The sequence below is a fragment of the Thamnophis elegans genome, chromosome 10 (genome assembly GCF_009769535.1).
Source record: "Thamnophis elegans isolate rThaEle1 chromosome 10, rThaEle1.pri, whole genome shotgun sequence".
In the NCBI taxonomy this organism is placed as follows: Eukaryota; Metazoa; Chordata; class Lepidosauria; order Squamata; family Colubridae; genus Thamnophis; species Thamnophis elegans.
Genome location: NC_045550.1, coordinates 65234098 through 65253764, shown reverse-complemented (window position 1 = coordinate 65253764; position 19667 = coordinate 65234098). Strand labels below are relative to the sequence as shown.

Genomic DNA, 19667 nt, shown 5'->3' with positions numbered 1-19667 from the left:
TTCCGCCCTCCCCAGGCTCCTAGAAAGCCTCGAGCCTGGTGAGAGCAAAAAAGGATCTACTGGGCCCACTGGAAGTAGGAAAACAGGCCATTTCTGACTTCCCGAGGGCCTCCGGGGGAGTCTGTTTCAGCCCTCCCCAGGCTCCAAGGAAGCCATGCGCGGGGCAGCGGGTGGGGGTTCACGTACACATGCACAGGGGGCACAGCGTGGGGCGGGGACATTAAATTATGGGGATGGGCGTGCGCATGCTTTTGGCACCCCAGGCGAAAAAGGTTCGCCATCACTGCTCTAGGAAGTGAAGTTCACGGGTCTGCTGTTGGAAAAAAGGAGAATTGATTTGAATCTCACTAGCCTCAAATGGACAACTTATCAGGCCATCACCCCATTCATTTTATGCACAACTTCTCTAGACTTGGGGAGTTGTTAAAAAAAAATGGCTGAAACGGATCATTTTTAAGTTAAGGGTTTTGAAAAGTCATTTTATCCACAGTCGTTAAATCTCTTCTTTCTTCGGCAGCCTGAAGAGAAAACCCGCCTAAAGGAGGAGCTGGATGATGCAAGGGACAAAGCCCGCCGGCGCTCTCTTGGCAACATCAAGTTCATTGGGGAGCTCTTCAAGCTCAAGATGCTGACGGAGGCCATCATGCACGACTGCGTGGTGAAGCTGCTGAAGAACCACGACGAGGAGTCCCTGGAGTGTCTCTGTCGGCTGCTGACGACCATCGGCAAAGACCTGGACTTTGAGAAGGCCAAGGTACCTCTTCACCCCTTTGCTGCGGAAGGGAGAAAGCAGTAATTCTCTTATCCTGTAAGGCAGTGTTTCTCAACCTTGGCAACTTGAAGATGTCCGGACTTCAACTCCCAGAATTCCCCAGCCAGCATTCGCTGGCTGGGGAATTCTGGGAGTTGAAGTCCAGACATCTTCAAGTTGCCAAGGTTGAGAAACACTGCTGTAAGGAGCATTAGATGCCCCTTGCATTTTAGGTACCCATAGAGAGTCTCAAGTCATCCAGATTGTGGGTGTCCGAAAGGTGCTTTTTTTTCCTCCCAAGAGTTCCTGGTTTTTCTTTAAAGACGTTTCACTTCTCATCCAAGAAGCTTCTTCGGCTCTGACTAGATGGTGGAGAATGGAAGGATTTATACTCCTTGCAAGACAGCTGGTCATTTGCATCCTATTAGAAGTTGAGGCCACTTTTTTTTGGGGGGGGGGGGTATCTGTGTCCTCAGGTTCACCCAAGTAGTGCAAATGGATATGGAGCTGTGCTTTTGGCTTAACTTAAAGCTCCACATCCATTTGCACTACTCAGTTTTTTAGCTTTTATAGCTCTCTGTTGTGGCCCCGCAGGAGCCGTTGGAGCTGCCACCAGACTCCGACAGCGAGGGGCTCTATGAGTCGGCTCTGGAGGATGTGGAGGACCCTGGACAGGGTTCCGACTCCGAGCAGGGTGCAGAGAGGCTGGTTAGCCACCAGGGAGGCTCCTGAGCCTTGGAGCAGTGGGGAGGAGACAAGGGAGTGTGATACTGACGTCATGCATTGGAGCAGTGTGGAGGAGACAAGGGAGTTGGTTCTGGATATCCGGCAACGGCGGGCTAACAGGCGTAAAGAACAGTTACGCAGTTACAGGAGATAATTGAACTCAGCTGGTGGTAATTAGGCTCCTCTCAAGACTATAAAAGGAATGACTTTCCACACGCTCGTCGCAGGAATCAACGTATTTATTAGAGCTGGAGAAACTATCGTGGCTAGCTTGGCAGGCTGGATTTCTGCCAAGGTTAGTCTGTGCTGAATTGCTGCCAACGTCTAATCTGTGCTGGATTGCTACCAAGGTCTAGTCTGTGTGTTAATAAATCCTTGAAGTATCTTTTTCTCGGCGTGCTTTGGTGTAAGCAGAGGGGAGTCAGAACAGTTCTCCATCCTCCATTGCCTTCCTATCGGTTTTAACATCTGTAATAGTGTAATAACAGTTGTGCTCACAGTTGTAACAATAATTCTTCATATCACCATTATATTTACATTACAGTCGATACTTTAAGTTTGATAGTAATTAGAAACTTTGGTTAATTTTTATTCAATACTTGTTTAGAAAAAGCAAAAAAAAACCACCCTTCAATTTCCTGTTTTGGCTTCTGTTTTCTAGCCACTTATACATTCTATTCCATATTTTATAATAATCCTTTCTAATTATTGTTTTCAGTGCTGTTGTAACTTAGAACGGTCGTTAAAGGAACCGTTGTACCTCAAGAACAGCCTGTACTGTTTCTAGCATGTTGTCCCTATTCATTTCTTTTTGTCCCACACCAAATAAGCAAGCAAACTTCCATTTCTTGCTCTTTAGCCTCGAATGGATCAGTACTTCAACCAGATGGAGAAAATAATCAAGGAGAAGAAAACGTCCTCGCGGATCCGGTTCATGCTGCAGGATGTGATTGACCTCAGGCGGGTAAGGTGCAGGTAGCAGCTCAATTTTGGACCCTGGGCTAGATGGCAGTCCCCTCCCTCTCTTCTGGGACAGGGCAGCTGGGTAAATAAATTACAAGCCTCTACCACCCAAGGCTAGCTGGGTGGAATTGGGGGGGCCTTGGCGCCCTCTGTGCTTGGTTGTTTTCTTGTTGAAAACTGTTTTATTTCATTTTCATTTTCCTTTATACAATCACTTAAATACTGTGCAATTAAAAAAGGGAGGGGGGTTCATGGGGGGGGAGGGGGGGAGGGTGGAAATATAGATTCAATTTCCAAAACAATGAATGCACTTGTATACTGTTGCTCTTTTTTTCTTTTTTTTTTCTTTTCCTTTTCTTTTCCTATTTTTTTCTTTTCTTATAATTTTAGTGTAAATTACAAAATGAATAGATTAATGAATAGTAGAAATACACCGAAGTGAGGAGTAGAGGGAAAGAAGAGGGAGGAATTAAGAGGGAGTGAGAAGGGAATGTAAGGAGGGTGAGATGGTGGGAAGGGGAGAAAGGAATGTCTGAGGGGGAGGGGAAGTAGAAGAGGGGAATGCTGGAGGGGAGAAATGAAAGTTGGAGGGGGAGAAGGAAGGGTGTATGAAGGGTAGAAGTGTTATGAGTTTTCTTGCAGACGTTTCATTACCCAAACTAGTAACATCATCAGGGCTAGAGTGGAACTATTTCCCCCAGTTGTTTTTTTTTAAATTTTTTTATAAATATCTCAAATCAGTGCGTGAACAGTGTGGCACCTGAGTGTCATATATTCTAATGCAAATAAACCTAATAAAAATAATCATAATTATTACATTCAATCAACTTATGTATTTCTAATAATAATACGCATTTATATTAGGTTACAGTTGATCATTTTTCAATCCTTCCACATTTTCTCTTGTTATTACTTTCATTTTGTTATATATAAATGCATGTACCAATATTCCCCCTTCTTTTATTTCTATCACTTATTCTAGCTTTTAATCATGTCACCCTTTCTTAAACAACTTTTTCTCTCTTTCCTATCTAACTTCTAATCATGTCACCTACCTAAAAAAAAAAAGAAGAGAGAGAGAAAAGGAAAGGCAAATCAAAACAACAACAAAAAAGAGAAATCATACATTGTCTCTTGCCCGCTTCAATACTTTAATTGCTATGCTTTAAAAGGAGAGGGAAAGGGGAAAACAAATCAAAACAACAGTAAAAAAAAAATCATCTATCCATTGTCTCTTGTCCGCTTCAATACTTTAATTGCTATGCTTTTTTTTTTGACTAGCCAGAGTGGAGTTATTAATGGTAGAGGTTAATAACTTCTCTCCTGCTTTCCTATCACCTGATACACTGTGTCTCAACCCTACCAACTTTCTTAACTTTCTTAAAGTGGACTTCAACTCCCAGGATTCCCCGGCTAGCATAGCATGGTTGTCTGAAGAATTCTAGGAGTTGAAGTGCACAAGTCTTCAATTTTACCGAGTTTGGCGACCCCTGATTTAGCACACATAATAGCAATAGCAGTTAGACTTATATACCGCTTCATAGGGCTTTCAGCCCTCTCTAAGCGGTTTACAGAGTCAGCATATTGCCCCCAACAACAATCTGGGTCCTCATTTTACCCACCTCGGAAGGATGGAAGGCTGAGTCAACCCTGAGCCGGTGAGATTTGAACAGCCGAACTGCTGAACTAGCAGTCAGCTGAAGTAGCCTGCAGTACTGCACTCTAACCACTGCGCCACCTCGCCACATAAAAGTGTGAAAAACCAGGGTGGTGGCAGCAGGCACCAATTTGACCACTCTTGGGTCAAGATTAAATTTTTTTGGGGGGGGGGAAGTGGGGTCGAGAAAGAGACATCTAACTGGGAAAATCTGCCCTAAGCCATCTTTACCCAAAGAGGCCTAGTTGGAAATTGTCCTTTCAATGCTGGCTGGGGAATTCTGGGAATTTGAAGTCCACAAGTCTTAAAAATTCTCACCTTTGGACGGCCCTGTTTTAAAGTATTGAAGTGCAATCGATAACAGGAAAGAAAGACTAACCTAGGAATATGGCCAGGAGCTGTGTTGTCCGTCACCCTTTCTCTCATCCCCGGTCCGCCATCATCAGTTTCATGCAGCCGAGCGATCTGCCTGCCGTAATGCCTCTCCCTGCTTTTCCTTATGCCTTTTGCAGAACAGTTGGGTGCCAAGGAGAGGGGATCAGGGTCCTAAGACCATTGACCAGATTCACAAAGAAGCCGAGATGGAGGAACACCGGGAGCACATTAAAGTGCAACAGCTAATGTCCAAGGACAAGAGGAGAGGGCCTCCAGGCCCATCTGCAGGTGAGGCGGAATCCAAGAGAAATAGATGCTGCCTCGAGTATTTTCCAATGTTCTGACCGAGGCTTCCCAAGATCGTGAAGCCGACTCCTCGTCCCGATAAAACCCCTTTTATTTAGGTTAAAGGGAATTCCTCTCCAGCAAACTCCCGACCAACAGTCTTTCAAGAGATTTCATAACTACAGGCCTTTATCAGGCTTGGAGAGCTGCCAGGCCGATATCTTCCAAACGCCACTCTGTAGCAGCAATTCTTGGCAAGAAGTCAGGAACAGATCTTCACCCTAATGAATTGAACTCATTGTCTCCTGCAAACTCCACTCCCCCTTTCGCTCCTCTTTATTCCCTCTGGGAGGGTCCATTCACCGTCCACCTGTGGCTTTACTTTCGAGTTGACCCTTGTTCTTTAGCTGAACTCTTCTCCTGGCAGCTCTGCACATGCACAATTTGGGAACAGGCTCCAGCTGTTCTTCTGCCTCACTGATGTCTGACTCTGAAGGCAGCTGATAACTGTCAGAGGGCCCTGGCCCCCACTCTGCCTCCGACACAGAGCCCTCCTCAGAGCCTTCCCCAGACTCCAGGACTGGCCCAGGTTCCTCCCCAACCTCCTCACTGTCCGAATCTGCTGCCAGAGTTCCAATTACAATTTAGTGACCGAAGATACAACAGCACTGAAAAAAAGCGGCCGATGGCAGTTTTTCACCCTTAAGACCATTGCTGCATCCCTGTGATCACATGATCAAAATTCAGACACTCGGCATTCACACTCATGGCTTTTGCAGTGTCCCTGGATCATGTGATCCCCCTGTTGCGATCTTCTGACAAGCAAAGTCAATGGGGAAGCCACGTTCATGGAAGCGCGGCTAACTTAACCACTGCAGTGCTTCATTTAACCCCTCTGTGGCAAGAAAGGGCATACATTTGGGCAAGATTCGCCTTTCTTGCTTAGCCACAGAAATTTTGGGCTCAATTATCGCCATAGGTCGAGGACCGCCTGTACTCCAAAAGTAGCAAATTCTCGGCTCCAGTGGAAATAGAGTTCTAGCTTTCCCCAAAGTCCAGACTTTCCCATGAAGACAGCTGGTGCTCTCAAATGATTTCAAAGACGAATTCTTGACTTGTGTTATCTCCGCAGGGGGACGAGGAAACTTAGTATCAGACGATGGCTGGAACACCGTTCCCATCAGCAAGGGCAACAGGCCCCTTGACCCCAGCAGGTTAACCAAGATCACTAAGGTAAATTGGTAACAGGTTTTGGGTACTAGTAATATTGGCGGGACGTGCTGGCTCAGTGGCTAAGACGCTGAACTTGTCCACAGAAAGGTCGGCGGTTGGGCGGTTCGAATCCCTAGCGCCGCGTAACGGAGTGAGCGCCCATGACTTGTCCCAGCTTCTGCCAACCTAGCAGTTTGAAAGCATGTAAAAATGCAAGTAGGAAAATAGGGGGCACCTTTGGTGGGAAGGTAAAAATGTTCCGTGCGCCGTCGTCATGCCGGCCACATGACCACGGAGGCATCTTCGGACAGCACTGTCTCTTCGGCTTTGAAAAGGAGATGAGCACCCCACCCCCTGGATCGGGAACGACTAGCACATACATATGCGAGGGGAACCTTTACCTAAAATTGGGGCGGGGGGGGGGGGATGTCTTCATTTTCTAGATGATGGGAAGTAAAGTCTCAACAATCAGCCTGATGTGAGATTGCCTAGGTCACCAAAAAGCTAGATTACTTTTTATGGCCATTGAATATGGTGGTCATTCTGCTAACCAACATAATACTGAACAATGTTACCTTTTCCTGGGAATTTGGGAAAGCGGGGAACCCAAGTCTTAAAACTGCCTTTGCATCTCCTCCAGATGAATTCTCTTTATAAGTGTGGAGTATTTTTTATGCGAACGTGGAAAGTGAGATCTGACAAATATTCTAGCAACAGAAAGCAGGACTACTCACGTGCAGGAAGAAGATACACACCTATTTAAAGAATATATCCACACACCTTGATTTTTGATAGTCTTTGGTTAACATGTTCTAGTTTTTTATTTTTAAAGGGTCAAGGCTCAAAATTTGTTGTTCACTGTGTTATAATGTTTATAAATGTATCCTGCCTTATCTTCCACATAAACCTGCACAATGAGTTAAGTAAATAAGTTAAATAATGTGTTAAATAAATAAGACCTTCACTTGAGATGTCTGTGGAGGTCATGATTGTCCCAAAGGTGCTTTTTTCAACTAGACTTTCTGTTTTTTCTTTGAAAAACGTTTTACTTCTCCAAGAAGCTTCTTCAGTTCTGACTGGATGGTGGGGAATGGAAGGATTTATATTCTTTGCAGACAGCTGGTCATTTGCATCCTTTTAGACAGTTGTTGAGGCCACTTGGAGGTTTTCTCTCTGTCCTCAGGGTCACCTGAGTAATGCCTATGGATGTAGAGCCTTAAGCAGAAAAACACCCATTTGCACTATTCAGGTGACCCTGAGGACAGAGGGAAAACCTCCAAGTGACCTCAACAACTGTCTAAAAGGATGCAAATGACCAGCTTGTCTGCAAAGAATATAAATCCTTTCAATCGCCAACATCCAGTCAGAGTTTTATGGAAGTCTTTAAAAAAACGCAAGAAAATCTATTTGCCTTTTGAAAAAACACCTTTGGGACTTCACCTGGGATAAATAAGGGCACTGAGTAGTACTTCGAATTGCCATAAGTATCACTTAGTTGCAACATATTTGATAGATTTTGTAATGTTTTAGATGCTTATTGAAGCTGTTACCTTTTTCCCTGTGAGATGGAGATGGCACAATTAAGGGAGCTGAAAAGCACGCATAATTAAGTACCGTATTTTTTGGAGTATAAGACACACTCCCCCCCCCCCCAAAAAAAGAGCGTGGAAGTGTTGTTGCGTCTTATACACCGAATACAGCCATTTTTGGTCTCCTGAAGCCCTGCCCTTGCATCCCATTTTTACAAAAAATGGGCCGTCAAAAACGGAGGTGTTTTTACCTTTCCCCCCAACTCCCAGAAGCACTCTGCAGGCTTCAGTAGGGCTGGGGAAGGCAAAAATGCCCCAGTTGTTGTGTAAAACGGCCTGTTTTCTGCCCGTTTTTCAAAAATTGTGTTTTTACCTTCCCCCAGCCCCGATGAAGCCTGCAGAATGCTGCTGGGGGCCACGAAGGACAAAAACTTTTTTTTTTTCTTACTTACCTCTTCAAAATCTTGGTTAGGTCTTATATACCGGTGCGTCTTATAGTCCAAAAAATACAGTAATTGTAATCAAATGAACTGTGTCTTGTTTTTCTCCTTTTTACAGCCTAGTTCAATTGACACTAATAGTCAGCTGTTTGCACCTGGTGGACGACTGAGCTGGGGGAAAGGCAGCAGTGGGGGTTCGGGTGCCAAACCTCCCGAACCAGGTAAGGTGGCAACCGAACGTTTGCGCAATGGCCGATGCCATGGAAATTCTGAACTCGTCTAACCCACCGTTTTCCTTCCAGCTGCTGCTGACACTACCCGTCCAGCCACGAGTACTTTGAATCGTTTCTCAGCCTTACAACAGTCGGCTCCTGCAGAGAGCCAAGATGTTCGGCGTGTGATTCAAAGGTTGGTTGTCTCCTTTACGCTTCCGTGGCCGGAATTTCCCCCTTGTGTTTGAGGCTGGCTTAAGAGAGGGGTGGAAGGACCTTTTCTGGGTTTCAGGGCCCTTGACAACATTGTGGTGGTTCCTCTGGAATATGTGAGCTGGTGGAATGAAGAGGTTTTGGCCACACAGGGGCGCTGTGCTCACAAAACACCCTTAACCGAATGACTGAATAGGAATGGAATAAATTAAGAGTAGAGTAGAATAGAATGGGAGAAAATGAGTAGAATAGAATAGAATAAAAGGGGTAGAATAGAATAGAGAAAATGGGTAGAATAGAATAAAGGGGGTAGAATAGAATAGAGAATAAAATAGAATAGAATGGAGAAAATGAGTAACTAGAATAGAATAGAGAAAATGAGTAGAATAGGAGAAAATGAGTAGAATAGAATAGAATAAAAGGGGTAGAATAGAATAGAGAAAATGGGTAGAATAGAATAAAGGGGGTAGAATAGAATAGAGAATAAAATAGAATAGAATGGAGAAAATGAGTAACTAGAATAGAATAGAGAAAATGAGTAGAATAGGAGAAAATGAGTAGAATAGAATAAAAGGGGTAGAATAGAATAGAGAAAATGGGTAGAATAGAATAAAGGGGGTAGAATAGAATAGAGAATAAAATAGAATAGAATGGAGAAAATGAGTAACTAGAATAGAATAGAGAAAATGAGTAGAATAGGAGAAAATGAGTAGAATAGAATAGAATAAAAGGGGTAGAATAGAATAGAGAAAATGGGTAGAATAGAATAAGGGGGTAGAATAGAATAGAGAATAAAATAGAATAGAATGGAGAAAATGAGTAACTAGATAGAATAGAGAAAATGAGTAGAATAGGAGAAAATGAGTAGAATAGAATAGAATAAAAGGGGTAGAATAGAATAGAGAAAATGGGTAGAATAGAATAAAGGGGGTAGAATAGAATAGAGAATAAAATAGAATAGAATGGAGAAAATGAGTAACTAGAATAGAATAGAGAAAATGAGTAGAATAGGAGAAAATGAGTAGAATAGAATAGAATAAAAGGGGTAGAATAGAATAGAGAAAATGGGTAGAATAGAATAAAGGGGTAGAATAGAATAGAGAATAAAATAGAATAGAATGGAGGAAAATGAGTAACTAGAATAGAATAGAGAAAATGAGTAGAATAGGAGAAAATGAGTAGAATAGAATAGAATAAAAGGGGTAGAATAGAATAGAGAAAATGGGTAGAATAGAATAAAGGGGGTAGAATAGAATAGAGAATAAAATAGAATAGAATGGAGAAAATGAGTAACTAGAATAGAATAGAGAAAATGAGTAGAATAGGAGAAAATGAGTAGAATAGAATAGAATAAAAGGGGTAGAATAGAATAGAGAAAATGGGTAGAATAGAATAAAGGGGGTAGAATAGAATAGAGAATAAATAGAATAGAATGGAGAAAATGAGTAACTAGAATAGAATAGAGAAAATGAGTAGAATAGGAGAAAATGAGTAGAATAGAATAGAATAAAAGGGGTAGAATAGAATAGAGAAAATGGGTAGAATAGAATAAAGGGGGTAGAATAGAATAGAGAATAAAATAGAATAGAATGGAGAAAATGAGTAACTAGAATAGAGAAAATGAGTAGAATAGAATAGGAGAAAATGAGTAGAATAGAATAGAGAATAAAATAGAATGGAGAAAATGAGTACAATAGAATGGGAGAAAATGAGTAGAATAGAATAGAATAAAGGGGGTAGAATAGAATAGAGAAAATGAGTAGAATAGAATAAAATGAGAATAGACTAGGAGAAAATGAATAGAATAGAGAAAATGAGTAGAATATAGAATAAAAAAGAATAGAATGGAGAAAATGAGTAACTAGAATACATTAGAGAAAATGAATAGAATAGAATAAAAAGAGTAGAATAGAATAGAGAAAATGAATAGTAGAATAGAATAAAAGGAGTAGAATAGAATAGAGAAAATGAATAGAAAAAATGAATAGAATAGAATATAGAATAAAATAGAGAAAATGAGTAGACTAGACTAGAATATAGAATAAAGTAGAATAGAGAAAATGAGTAGACTAGAATAAAATAGAATAGAATTCTTTATTGGCCAAGAGTGATCGGACACACAAGGAATTTGTCTCCGGTGCATAAGCTCATAGTGTACATCTAAACAGCAAGTCATAGGTCATAGATCATATTAATTATAAATTACAAACCACAATTGATAAATCATAAGAAGCCAATAGGGCCGTGATGGAGAACCTATGACATGCGTGCTACAGGTGGCATGCAGACCCCTCTCTGTGGGCACGCCAGCTATTGTGCCAGGCCAGCCCCACTGCGCATGCATCCACGCCTCCCACCGGCCAGCTGGTCTTCGGGTCTCTGCTGCGCATGCTCCCAGGGGGCAGTGCCCATGCGGGGGACAGGGTACAATGCGGGGCGGTTGCGTGCATGCAGGAGGGGCAAGCACGTGCATTGCATTGTGGGCATGGGCGCATTTAACAGCTTAACGGGCATGCTTTCAGCACACAATAACAAAAAGTTAAGCCATCACTGCAATAGGGGAAGGTAGTAGGAAGGATGAGAAATGAGACAGTGCTGTGGGGATTATATGTTCAGCAGAAGTTTGAAATTTAATAACATTTGTATGCCGCCCACTCCCTTGGAACTCTGGGCGGCTTACAGACAAGATAAAAAAAGCATTTAAAAATTTAAAGGTAAAAAATACAATTGTTAAAATTACACACCATCCATTCTGTCTAAGTGGGGCTGGACATTGATCAACAGCCCCAGGCATGCCAGAACAGCCAGGTCTTGGTGGCTTTACGGAAGGCCGGGAGAGTGGTAAGGGTCTGGATCATGCAGAGAGATGGCATGGGGGAAAATTACCTTTGTGTTCAGTTGTTTTGGCATGCAATGTCCTATCACGGCATCCTGAGGCATCCTGAAGCTGAAATAGATCATGCCCAGGATGTAGATATTTTCTCAGCCCTCATTCTGGCTCGTGCAGTATACAGGTTTTCAGTGGAAGGCAGGCTGGTTGCAACTGTTTTTTCTGAATTATCCTGTCTTCTCGGTTGGCACAATACATTAACCCTTGTCAAATCGGCTGGGTTTCCACACTGAGTTACACAATTTAGCCAAGGTTAACGCTAACCAAGCTGGAAAATCTGTGGTTCGCCCATGAGGCCAATGTTGAGAAAAGACAGGACACGAACTTTCTCGAGATGGAGCGACCCAGATTGGGGGTCTGAGAGCCCCTTTTATTGAGATAGGACAAAGGCAGGAGGAGCAATAGCATGTGCTTAAAAACAGCCTGTAAAAGTATAATTTCTAATCTACTGCTCAGGGAAGTTCTGTCTATATATGGTCAAATCCTGGACGTCATTGATAGCGCACTTCTCAGAATGTTATGTTATGCACTATCAGGATGTTATGGCGTTTTAGGAGTTTGTTTTCTCCTGTGTGGTTCAGCGTGGCTCTGCAACTATATTACAACAATATAGAACAGACCCAAAGAGCAATTCAAACCATAAATCTTGCATACACGATCCACAGATATGCAATCACAGTTTTAAAAAGCATCACATTTTCCTCCACTGACATGATGTTGAAAACATAGCATACAATAAAGACTACTTAATCCCCACAAACTCCCTTTTTTACGACCGGGGCAGAATTCTCATCCACAGCTGCTAAAGTGTTGATTAATACTGGCAGTCATAAATAGAGAGTGTCGGTCAAGCAAACGATTACTGTCAAATTCCGGGTTGTTGGCAAACAGTGGTCAGAACAATCATGGCTTGATGCTATAAGCAGCTGAGTGGTGCAATTTAAAAATGCCGCTTAGTTCATTGATCCAATTTGCAAATTGTATTGGGTTCTAACAGCATTGGAAATCGAAACGACTTCCACATGAATGCATTTCATCTACCCAGGCCTGAAGGAAAATGAATTTTGCTTAAACAAGTGCTTTCTTTCTTTTTTTAAAAAAATATGTTTTTTTTATTTTTTTTAAATACAAATAGTGCAAACATAGTACATATAAATCTAAATACAAAAAAGGGGGGAAAAGTACAAATATTACAGTGCCCACACACCCCCGAGACCATTTTCCCCTTACATTTCTTCTTCTGCAACAACTAAAAGATATACAATATATTCCAATTGGGCCCTTTTCCCCTACAAAACAACATATATTCTTGAGTAGGTTTATTCCCTTTGCCTTCCACCAACGTTGTTTAAATAAAATAAACTCTGGCTTTCTCAGTGCAATTAAAAGCAGCATCTTCTGGAGGTCTTTTCATTCCCTTGAGAAATGATCTGTATGTACTGTATTTTTTGGAATATAAGACGCACCGGAGTATAAGACGCACCAAGATTTTGAAGAGGCAAATTAAAAAAAAAGTTTTTGCACTCTGCAGACCTCCCCCAAATGGCCCATTTTTCACAAAAACAGGCCCTTTTATGTCAAAAAAAAGGGCATGTCTAGCCTTTAGGAGGCTTGTAGAGTGTTCCTGGGAGTTTTTGGGGGGGGGGGGCAAAAACGAGCAAAAAATGGCCCTTTTTTGCTCATTTTTGCCTTCCCCAGCCCCCAGGAGCACTCTGGAAGCCGCCTAAAAGCTATGCATAACCATTTTTGCAAAGGGGGCGGGGTCTCAGGAGGCCAAAAATGCTGTATTCCTTGTATAAGACACACCCAGATTTTCACCCTCTTTTTTGAGGGAAAAAGATGTGTCTTACACTCCGAAAAATACAGTGTTTGTATGATATCACATGTAACATAACTTCATTTTGACTGATGAGGTCACCTGGATGAGTAATGAAATGTCTCAGTTTAATAAACGTCATTCCATTTGCCATGATTTCACCTTTTGGGGTAGTTTTGGCCTGGACAATTGAGTCTTCATTTACATATTGCATTTCATTTTGGGAAGAAACCCTATAATCAGTATGGCAAGTTGGTACATTCCAATGACTCCCTGTCTAACTAAAATGTTTCATTTTGTTATTTGGATGAGTAGAAAAACACCTCAATTTAATAAACCTTGGTCTAGTTAATCATGATTTAACCTTTTTAGATACTTGGGAAATGATGATATCTCTGTTCCTGATTTGGGATTGCCTTGGAGTTTTATTTCACTCTTCCGTTGCACCACTTAATGCAATGGGGGCATTAAGTGATGGGTGATTCTTATGAGGGCACCCTTTCCCTCCGTTGGAGAGAGTTCTGGGTTCTTCCACGAAGGGCTGGAATGGGTGCTCTCACCTAAGGGAGGGATGTCAGAATATTCATGAACTGGAATAGGCCGTAGCAACAGATCAGCCATAGGGGACTGGCTGGAATAGGGCATGGTAACAAGGTCAGCCAATGTATAGGCATGACAACTGGATCAGCCAATGGGAACTATTTGATGACTGAGAGCCATGGCAGATGGCTCGGAGCATGGGCGTGGCTTACCTATGTACCTCTGAGTCTGTGCAAGAGAACTAATCAAGCCTGCTCTCTGAATTGAAACTGGAAATGAATTTCTCCTCTCTCCTACGTTGGAAGAATCTGTTGTTGGTATTGTACATTTATTCATGTGTTATTATGTATATAAAGGAGTTAATGAATCCTGCTGAATCAGTTACCTGTGTGTGCTTTCTGGATTTGATTTCCGCTACAAACTCTGACAAGGAACTGTATTTGCTCTGTTTGCAGAAGCAGCAGCAGCCGCGACCGCTCTGAGAAAGGCAGCGAGCGAAGCGAGAGAGTAGAGCGGGGCGGAGCGAGGCGACCGTGTGGAGCGAACCGAGAGGGTAGAGCGGGTGGAGAGAAACCGAACCCCGGTCACCAAGCGCAGCTTCAGCAAAGGAAATGGAGGACCGGAGCCGGGAGCGCGAACGGCAAGGAGTCCTTGAAACGGTGCGCAAAGTGGCTAGCATGACGGAAGAGCGGGACCGAAGCAGGGAACCTGGTGAGTGGGGGTAGCAGTGGGGGTGCAAACAGGAAGTGAAACAGGATCTCCCTCTCTCCCCCCCACTTCCCTCTCTCTCCCTCCCTTTTCCTCTCTCTCCATTTCCCCCCCTCTCCCCCTCCCTCTATCTTTCCCCCCTCTTCTTCCCTTCTCTCTCCCCCTCTCCCTTTCTCTCTCATCTCCCTCTCCCCTCCCTCTCCCCTCTCTCCCCCCCTCTTTCCCTTTCCACCCCTCTCCCTCTATCTTTCCCCCTCTTCTTCCCTTCTCTCTCCCCCCTCTCCCTTTCTCTCTCTCTCCCCTCCCTCTCCCCTCTCCCCCCTCTTCCCTTTCCACCCCTCTCCCTCTATCTTTCCCCCCTCTCCCTCTCCTTCCCTCCTCTCTCCCTCCATCCCAATTCCAGCCCAGAAGGAGATCTGACTTCTCTTTCTCTTGTCTTCCTTTTTCCATTTCAAAATTTATTAGTTTATCAAAAAGTGTAGGTCAGAGAGCAGGGAGAAAGAAGCCATTAACTTCTGACTCCTTTTGGCGCAGTAGAATAAGTTAATAGCATAAAAGCTCAACTTTTTATTTTTATATAATAATATGTTATACTACCCTATCAAATCAGCAAACCCGAAATCAAGAGTTTCATTTCTTCCCCCTCTGAAGCACAAAATCCAAAAGCGGTTTCCAAATTAATTGTTTCCTTTAATCAAGTGGTCATTTAACCATCTTTGATAGCTCCATCAACTTTTGCAGCTGTTCGCCCACTGTGGGAATCAAAGTGTCTTTCCATTTGTGTGCATACAATTATCTTGCTGCCGTCAATATATATAGCATTTTCTTTCAAAGTCATTATCCATTAAACCCAAAGAAAAAAATCTCTGGTATTATCTTCATACTCACCTTGAGAATAGCAGTAGCACTTAGACTTATACACCGCTTCACAGCCCCCTCTAAGCAGTTTGCAGGGCCAGCCTATTGCTTCCAACAATCGGAGTTTTCACTGTATCCATCTCGGAAGGTTTGGAAGGCTGAGTCACTGGTCAGGATCAAATTGCTGGCAGTCGGCAGAATTAGCCTGCAATCTAACCACTTGCCACCACCCAGGCCCTACAGAATCCTACAGAATCGTCGGCATTGTGACATGAATCCTACTCCAATATTTCTCCTGTGCGCCGCTTGGAGAATCCAAGCATGGGTTTCGTCCAATAGCCTTGAGACTGAGTTTAAAAAGTCTTGACCACGCCCCCTCTAGCTGGTAGAACCCAGTTTTTTAACTCAGTCCAGCCTTGGAAAGATGTAAATAATTTTTCTAAGGAAACATTATTTGAATTAGTGTATTTATTTACAGTTTTTTTCCCCTCTGTAATGTTTAATTATGAATTACTAAGGGTTACTTTTGATTGTTTGGCTGCGGGTGCGTACGCTGGTTTCCCCCGGTCCGCCGGATAGAACCGCCATGACTCAGAAACGATTGGCCAACACAGTGACCAGCGGTGATCTAATTGCAGTTGTTCCCTTCTCTGATTTTCTCACATTCTCACCCTCCCAGCAGTCAAGCGTGAGCCAGTGGCTGTTCCCGAACCGCCCGCCAAACCTGCCTTATCCGAGGAAGAGCTGGAGAAGAAAGCCAAGGCCATCACTGAGGAATACCTACACATCAATGATATGAAGGTTTGTTCTGGCCTGGGTGTTCTGACCTAGGCTTCCCCAAAAAGTACGAAGCAGATTCCTGGTTCCCGACAAAACCCCTCATTCACATTCAGCAGAGGTTTGGTCAAGAGTCTTTCAAAGGAATACTTATGAATACAATAGGAATAGCAGTTAGACTTATATACCGCTTCATAGGGCTTTCAGCCCCCTCTAAGCGGTTTACAGAGTCAGCATATTGCCCCCAACAACAATCCGGGTCCTCATTTCACCCACCTCGGAAGGATGGAAGGCTGAGTCACCCTGAGCCGGTGAGATTTGAACAGCCGAACTGCAGAACTGCAGTCAGCTGAAGTAGCCTGCAGTGCTGCATTTAACCACTGTGCCACCTGGGCTCTTCCAGACCTTATCTAGTTTATCTAGCTTGGAAAGCTGCCATGTAAATATTTTCCAAATGCAGTGCTGTGCAAGCCGATACCTTGCAAAGACAAAGACTTGGCACAGAGTCTCTGAAATTCACGGACAGATCTTCACACTCCTGAAACGAACGAATGAATTCTGCCCTGCAACAGCCCACTCCCCTTTTGCCCTCCTCTTTTATTTCCCGCAGGAGGGGGCATTCACCGTCCACCTGTGGCTTTACTCCCAAGTCGACCCTGATTTCTTAGCTGTTCTTTTCTTCTGGCAGCTCTGCGCATGCGCACACTGGGAACGGGCTCCAGCTGTTCTTCTGCTCACTGCTGTCTAGCCCCGAAGGCAGCTGAGAACTGCCAGACGGCCTTGGCCCCATCTCTGCCTCCGACACAGAGCCCTTGTCTGAGCTTCCCTCAGCCCCCAAGAACTGGCTCATGTTCTTCCCCAACCTCCTCACTGTCCGACTCTGCTGCCAGTTTGTTGGCTGCCGGCAGGCCACAACAGCAGCCTAGAACAAAGGAGAGATTTCCTATCAGTGGGGACAATCGGTGAAAACTGCTTGCCTTCAGAAGTGGTGGGTGCTCCAACACTCGAGGTTTTCAAGAAGAGGTTGGACAGCCTCTTGTCTGGAATTGTCCAAGGTCTCCTACTAGAGCAGGGAGTCAGACTAGAAGACCTCCAAGGTCTCTTCCAACTCGGTGTTTGTTTGCTGGTGTTATCTGTATCAGGGTCTGAAGCCCCCCCCCCTCCCCAATCTCCCTTCTTCCTCTTTCCAGGAAGCTCTTCAGTGTGTACAGGAACTGGGCTGCCCCACTCAGCTCTACATCTTCGTCCGGAATGGCATTGAGTCCACGTTAGAGCGAAGCACCATCGCTCGTGAGCACATGGGGCTGCTGCTCTACCATTTGGTCAAAGCAGGCCAGCTCTCCAAGGAACAGTACTACAAAGGGTAAGCAATAGCAATAGCAGTAGACTTATATACCGCTTCATAGGCCTTTCAGGCCTCTCTAAGCGGTTTACAGAGAGTCAGCATATTGCCCCCAACAATCTGGGTCCTCATTTTACCCACCTCGGAAGGATGGAAGGCTGAGTCAACCCTGAGCCGGTGAGATTTGAACCGCTGACCTGCTGATCTAGCAGTAGCCTGCAGTGCTGCATTTAACCACTGCGCCACCTTGACTCGTAGGGTGGGGTGCAGGGCTGCGTCTTGCCAGGAAAACCTGGGGAAGGGTTGCCAGATGGTTGGGAGGGTGGGGTGTGGGGGACGATACACTGCCAGGAATCCTAAAGGCTGGCCCGATCCTCATGCCTGGCTTTTGACTTCCAGATTGCAAGAGATCCTGGAGATGGGGGGAAGACATGGAGATTGATATACCCCATATATGGCTGTACTTGCAGAGATTATCACCCCCATTTTGAGAGAAGGCGGGATTCCCATGGAGGAGCTCTTCAGGTAAGCTGAATGACAAAAGTGTTTTTCCAAAAGGCAACTGGACTTTGGTGGTGGTGGTTCTTTAAAAAAAAAAAAGGGTTTCGCTTCTCATCCAAGAAGCTTCTTCAGTTCTAACTGAATGGTGGAGAATTCTTAAGTTAGAACTGAAGAAGCTTCTTGGATAAGCAGCGAAACCTTTTTAAAAAAAATATAAACAAGGAAGTCTGTTTCTGACCCCCTCCTCCATCCATTAACGAATGCCGAGACAAGCTTAACTGGAATGTACTTTAATAAGCAAGAAACCAAAACCTCGGTGGCTGAAAGCCAAGCATAACAAACAGATAAAGACCTTGGCAGCAACTCAGACAAACCTTGGCAGCAATCCAGCCTGCCAAGCTAGTTACAAAAGTTCTCCAACTTTTGTCAATGCATTGACTTCTTCAAGAGGGGCGTGTGCACAAGCAGTCTTTTTATAGTCTGGAGTGGAGCCTAATGACCACCAGCTGAGTGCAATTACCTCCTGTACTTGCGCAACTGTTCCTGACACCTATTAGCTCTTCGGTGCCGGGTATCCAGGAACAACTCACTACTGGTGTCCGGATCACTCTCACTTGTCTCCTCCCCACTGGTCCAAGGCTCAGGCGCTTCCTGGTGGCCAACCAGCGCCTCTGCGCCCTGCTTGGAGTCGAAACTCTGTCCAGGGTCCTCCAGAGCCGACTCATATGGCCCCTCGCTGTCGGAGTCTGGTGGCAGCTCCAATGGCTCCTGCTGGGCCACAACAGAAGTCCAAATGCCTTTTTTGGAAAAGCACCTTTGGGACAAATCGTGACCTGGATCTCCATAAACACTCCCTGTGTTTTCTGCTCCTGCTTCCTGTTCTGTTGTATGACCTTCTTTCCCCCTTCTGCTTTTTTTTCCTTCCAGGGAGATCGCCAAGCCCCTAGTCCCTATTGGCAAGGCCACAACTCTATTAGTGGAAATCCTGGGCCTACTTTGCAAAGGAATGGTATGTTCCCCTGCAAGCAACCGTCTGCTTAATGGCCTCTGTGAAGGAGTGAGAAGACTGGCCGTTGTGGGTCACTTGTTTGCTTAGCTGCCTTAGCACCATCATGAGCCCCTGTCATTGGGCTACCTAGATGAAGCCCATTCAGATAAATCAGGCTCTAAGGCCGTGATGGCAAACCTATGGCACCTGTGTCACAGGTGGCACGCAAAGCCCTCTCTGCGGGCATGCGAACTGCCGCCCCAGTATCAGCTCAACTGCGCATGCGCGCACACCTCCCACCGGCCAGCTGATTTTCAGGTTTCTCCCGCACATGCATGGGGATGGGGCGGCGCATGAGAGAGCCGTGCATGCACGCGCAGAGTGTAGGGGGGTTTGCACATGCCCGTGCTGCCCATTTTTGCTCCCAGGAGGCTGCAGGGAGGCCTACTAGGCCCAAAACAGTGCGCAGGGGGGGTGTTCATGTGCGCATGCACGGGGGGGAGCCCTTGGATTTGCGTGCGCAGGAGGGTCATGCACGCATGTGCAGGGGAGCGGGGTGATGGTGTCGCACAAGTTTTGCATTATGGACGACAAAAGGTTTAGCCGTAGCTGATTTAGGATGCTTTGTATTTCACAGCTTTTGGTTCACTTTGAGCCAAAATGACATCTAACACGATCTTTCACTCTCCTTCCACATCTAGAGAAGAGCCGTGAGCTCAGAGCAGGTGGTTTGGTGGGAGTTGATAGCAAGGCCTCCTTGGTGGATGATGGACAGGTAGTCCTTAACTTTAGGAACACAATTGGAATCAGAGTTTTTGTTGACAACCAAGGTGGTAGTTAAATGAACTCCCTTAAGTTGTTAAGCAATTTCAGCTTTGCTTGTT

The 19667-nt window shown here is 44.6% G+C and overlaps 1 protein-coding gene across 1 annotated transcript in view; it reads left to right on the top strand.

The window, feature by feature from the left end:
* EIF4G1 (eukaryotic translation initiation factor 4 gamma 1) overlaps positions 1-19667 on the top strand; it is a 189446-nt gene that overhangs the window by 110137 nt on the left and 59642 nt on the right. The window contains 15 exon segments of the mRNA XM_032225132.1: positions 518-754; positions 2337-2441; positions 4610-4760; positions 5890-5990; positions 8057-8159; positions 8241-8346; positions 14065-14125; positions 14127-14213; positions 14215-14320; positions 15858-15976; positions 17143-17315; positions 17694-17715; positions 17717-17756; positions 17759-17819; positions 18723-18804. Coding sequence (XP_032081023.1) covers positions 518-754; positions 2337-2441; positions 4610-4760; positions 5890-5990; positions 8057-8159; positions 8241-8346; positions 14065-14125; positions 14127-14213; positions 14215-14320; positions 15858-15976; positions 17143-17315; positions 17694-17715; positions 17717-17756; positions 17759-17819; positions 18723-18804 — 1554 coding nt within the window.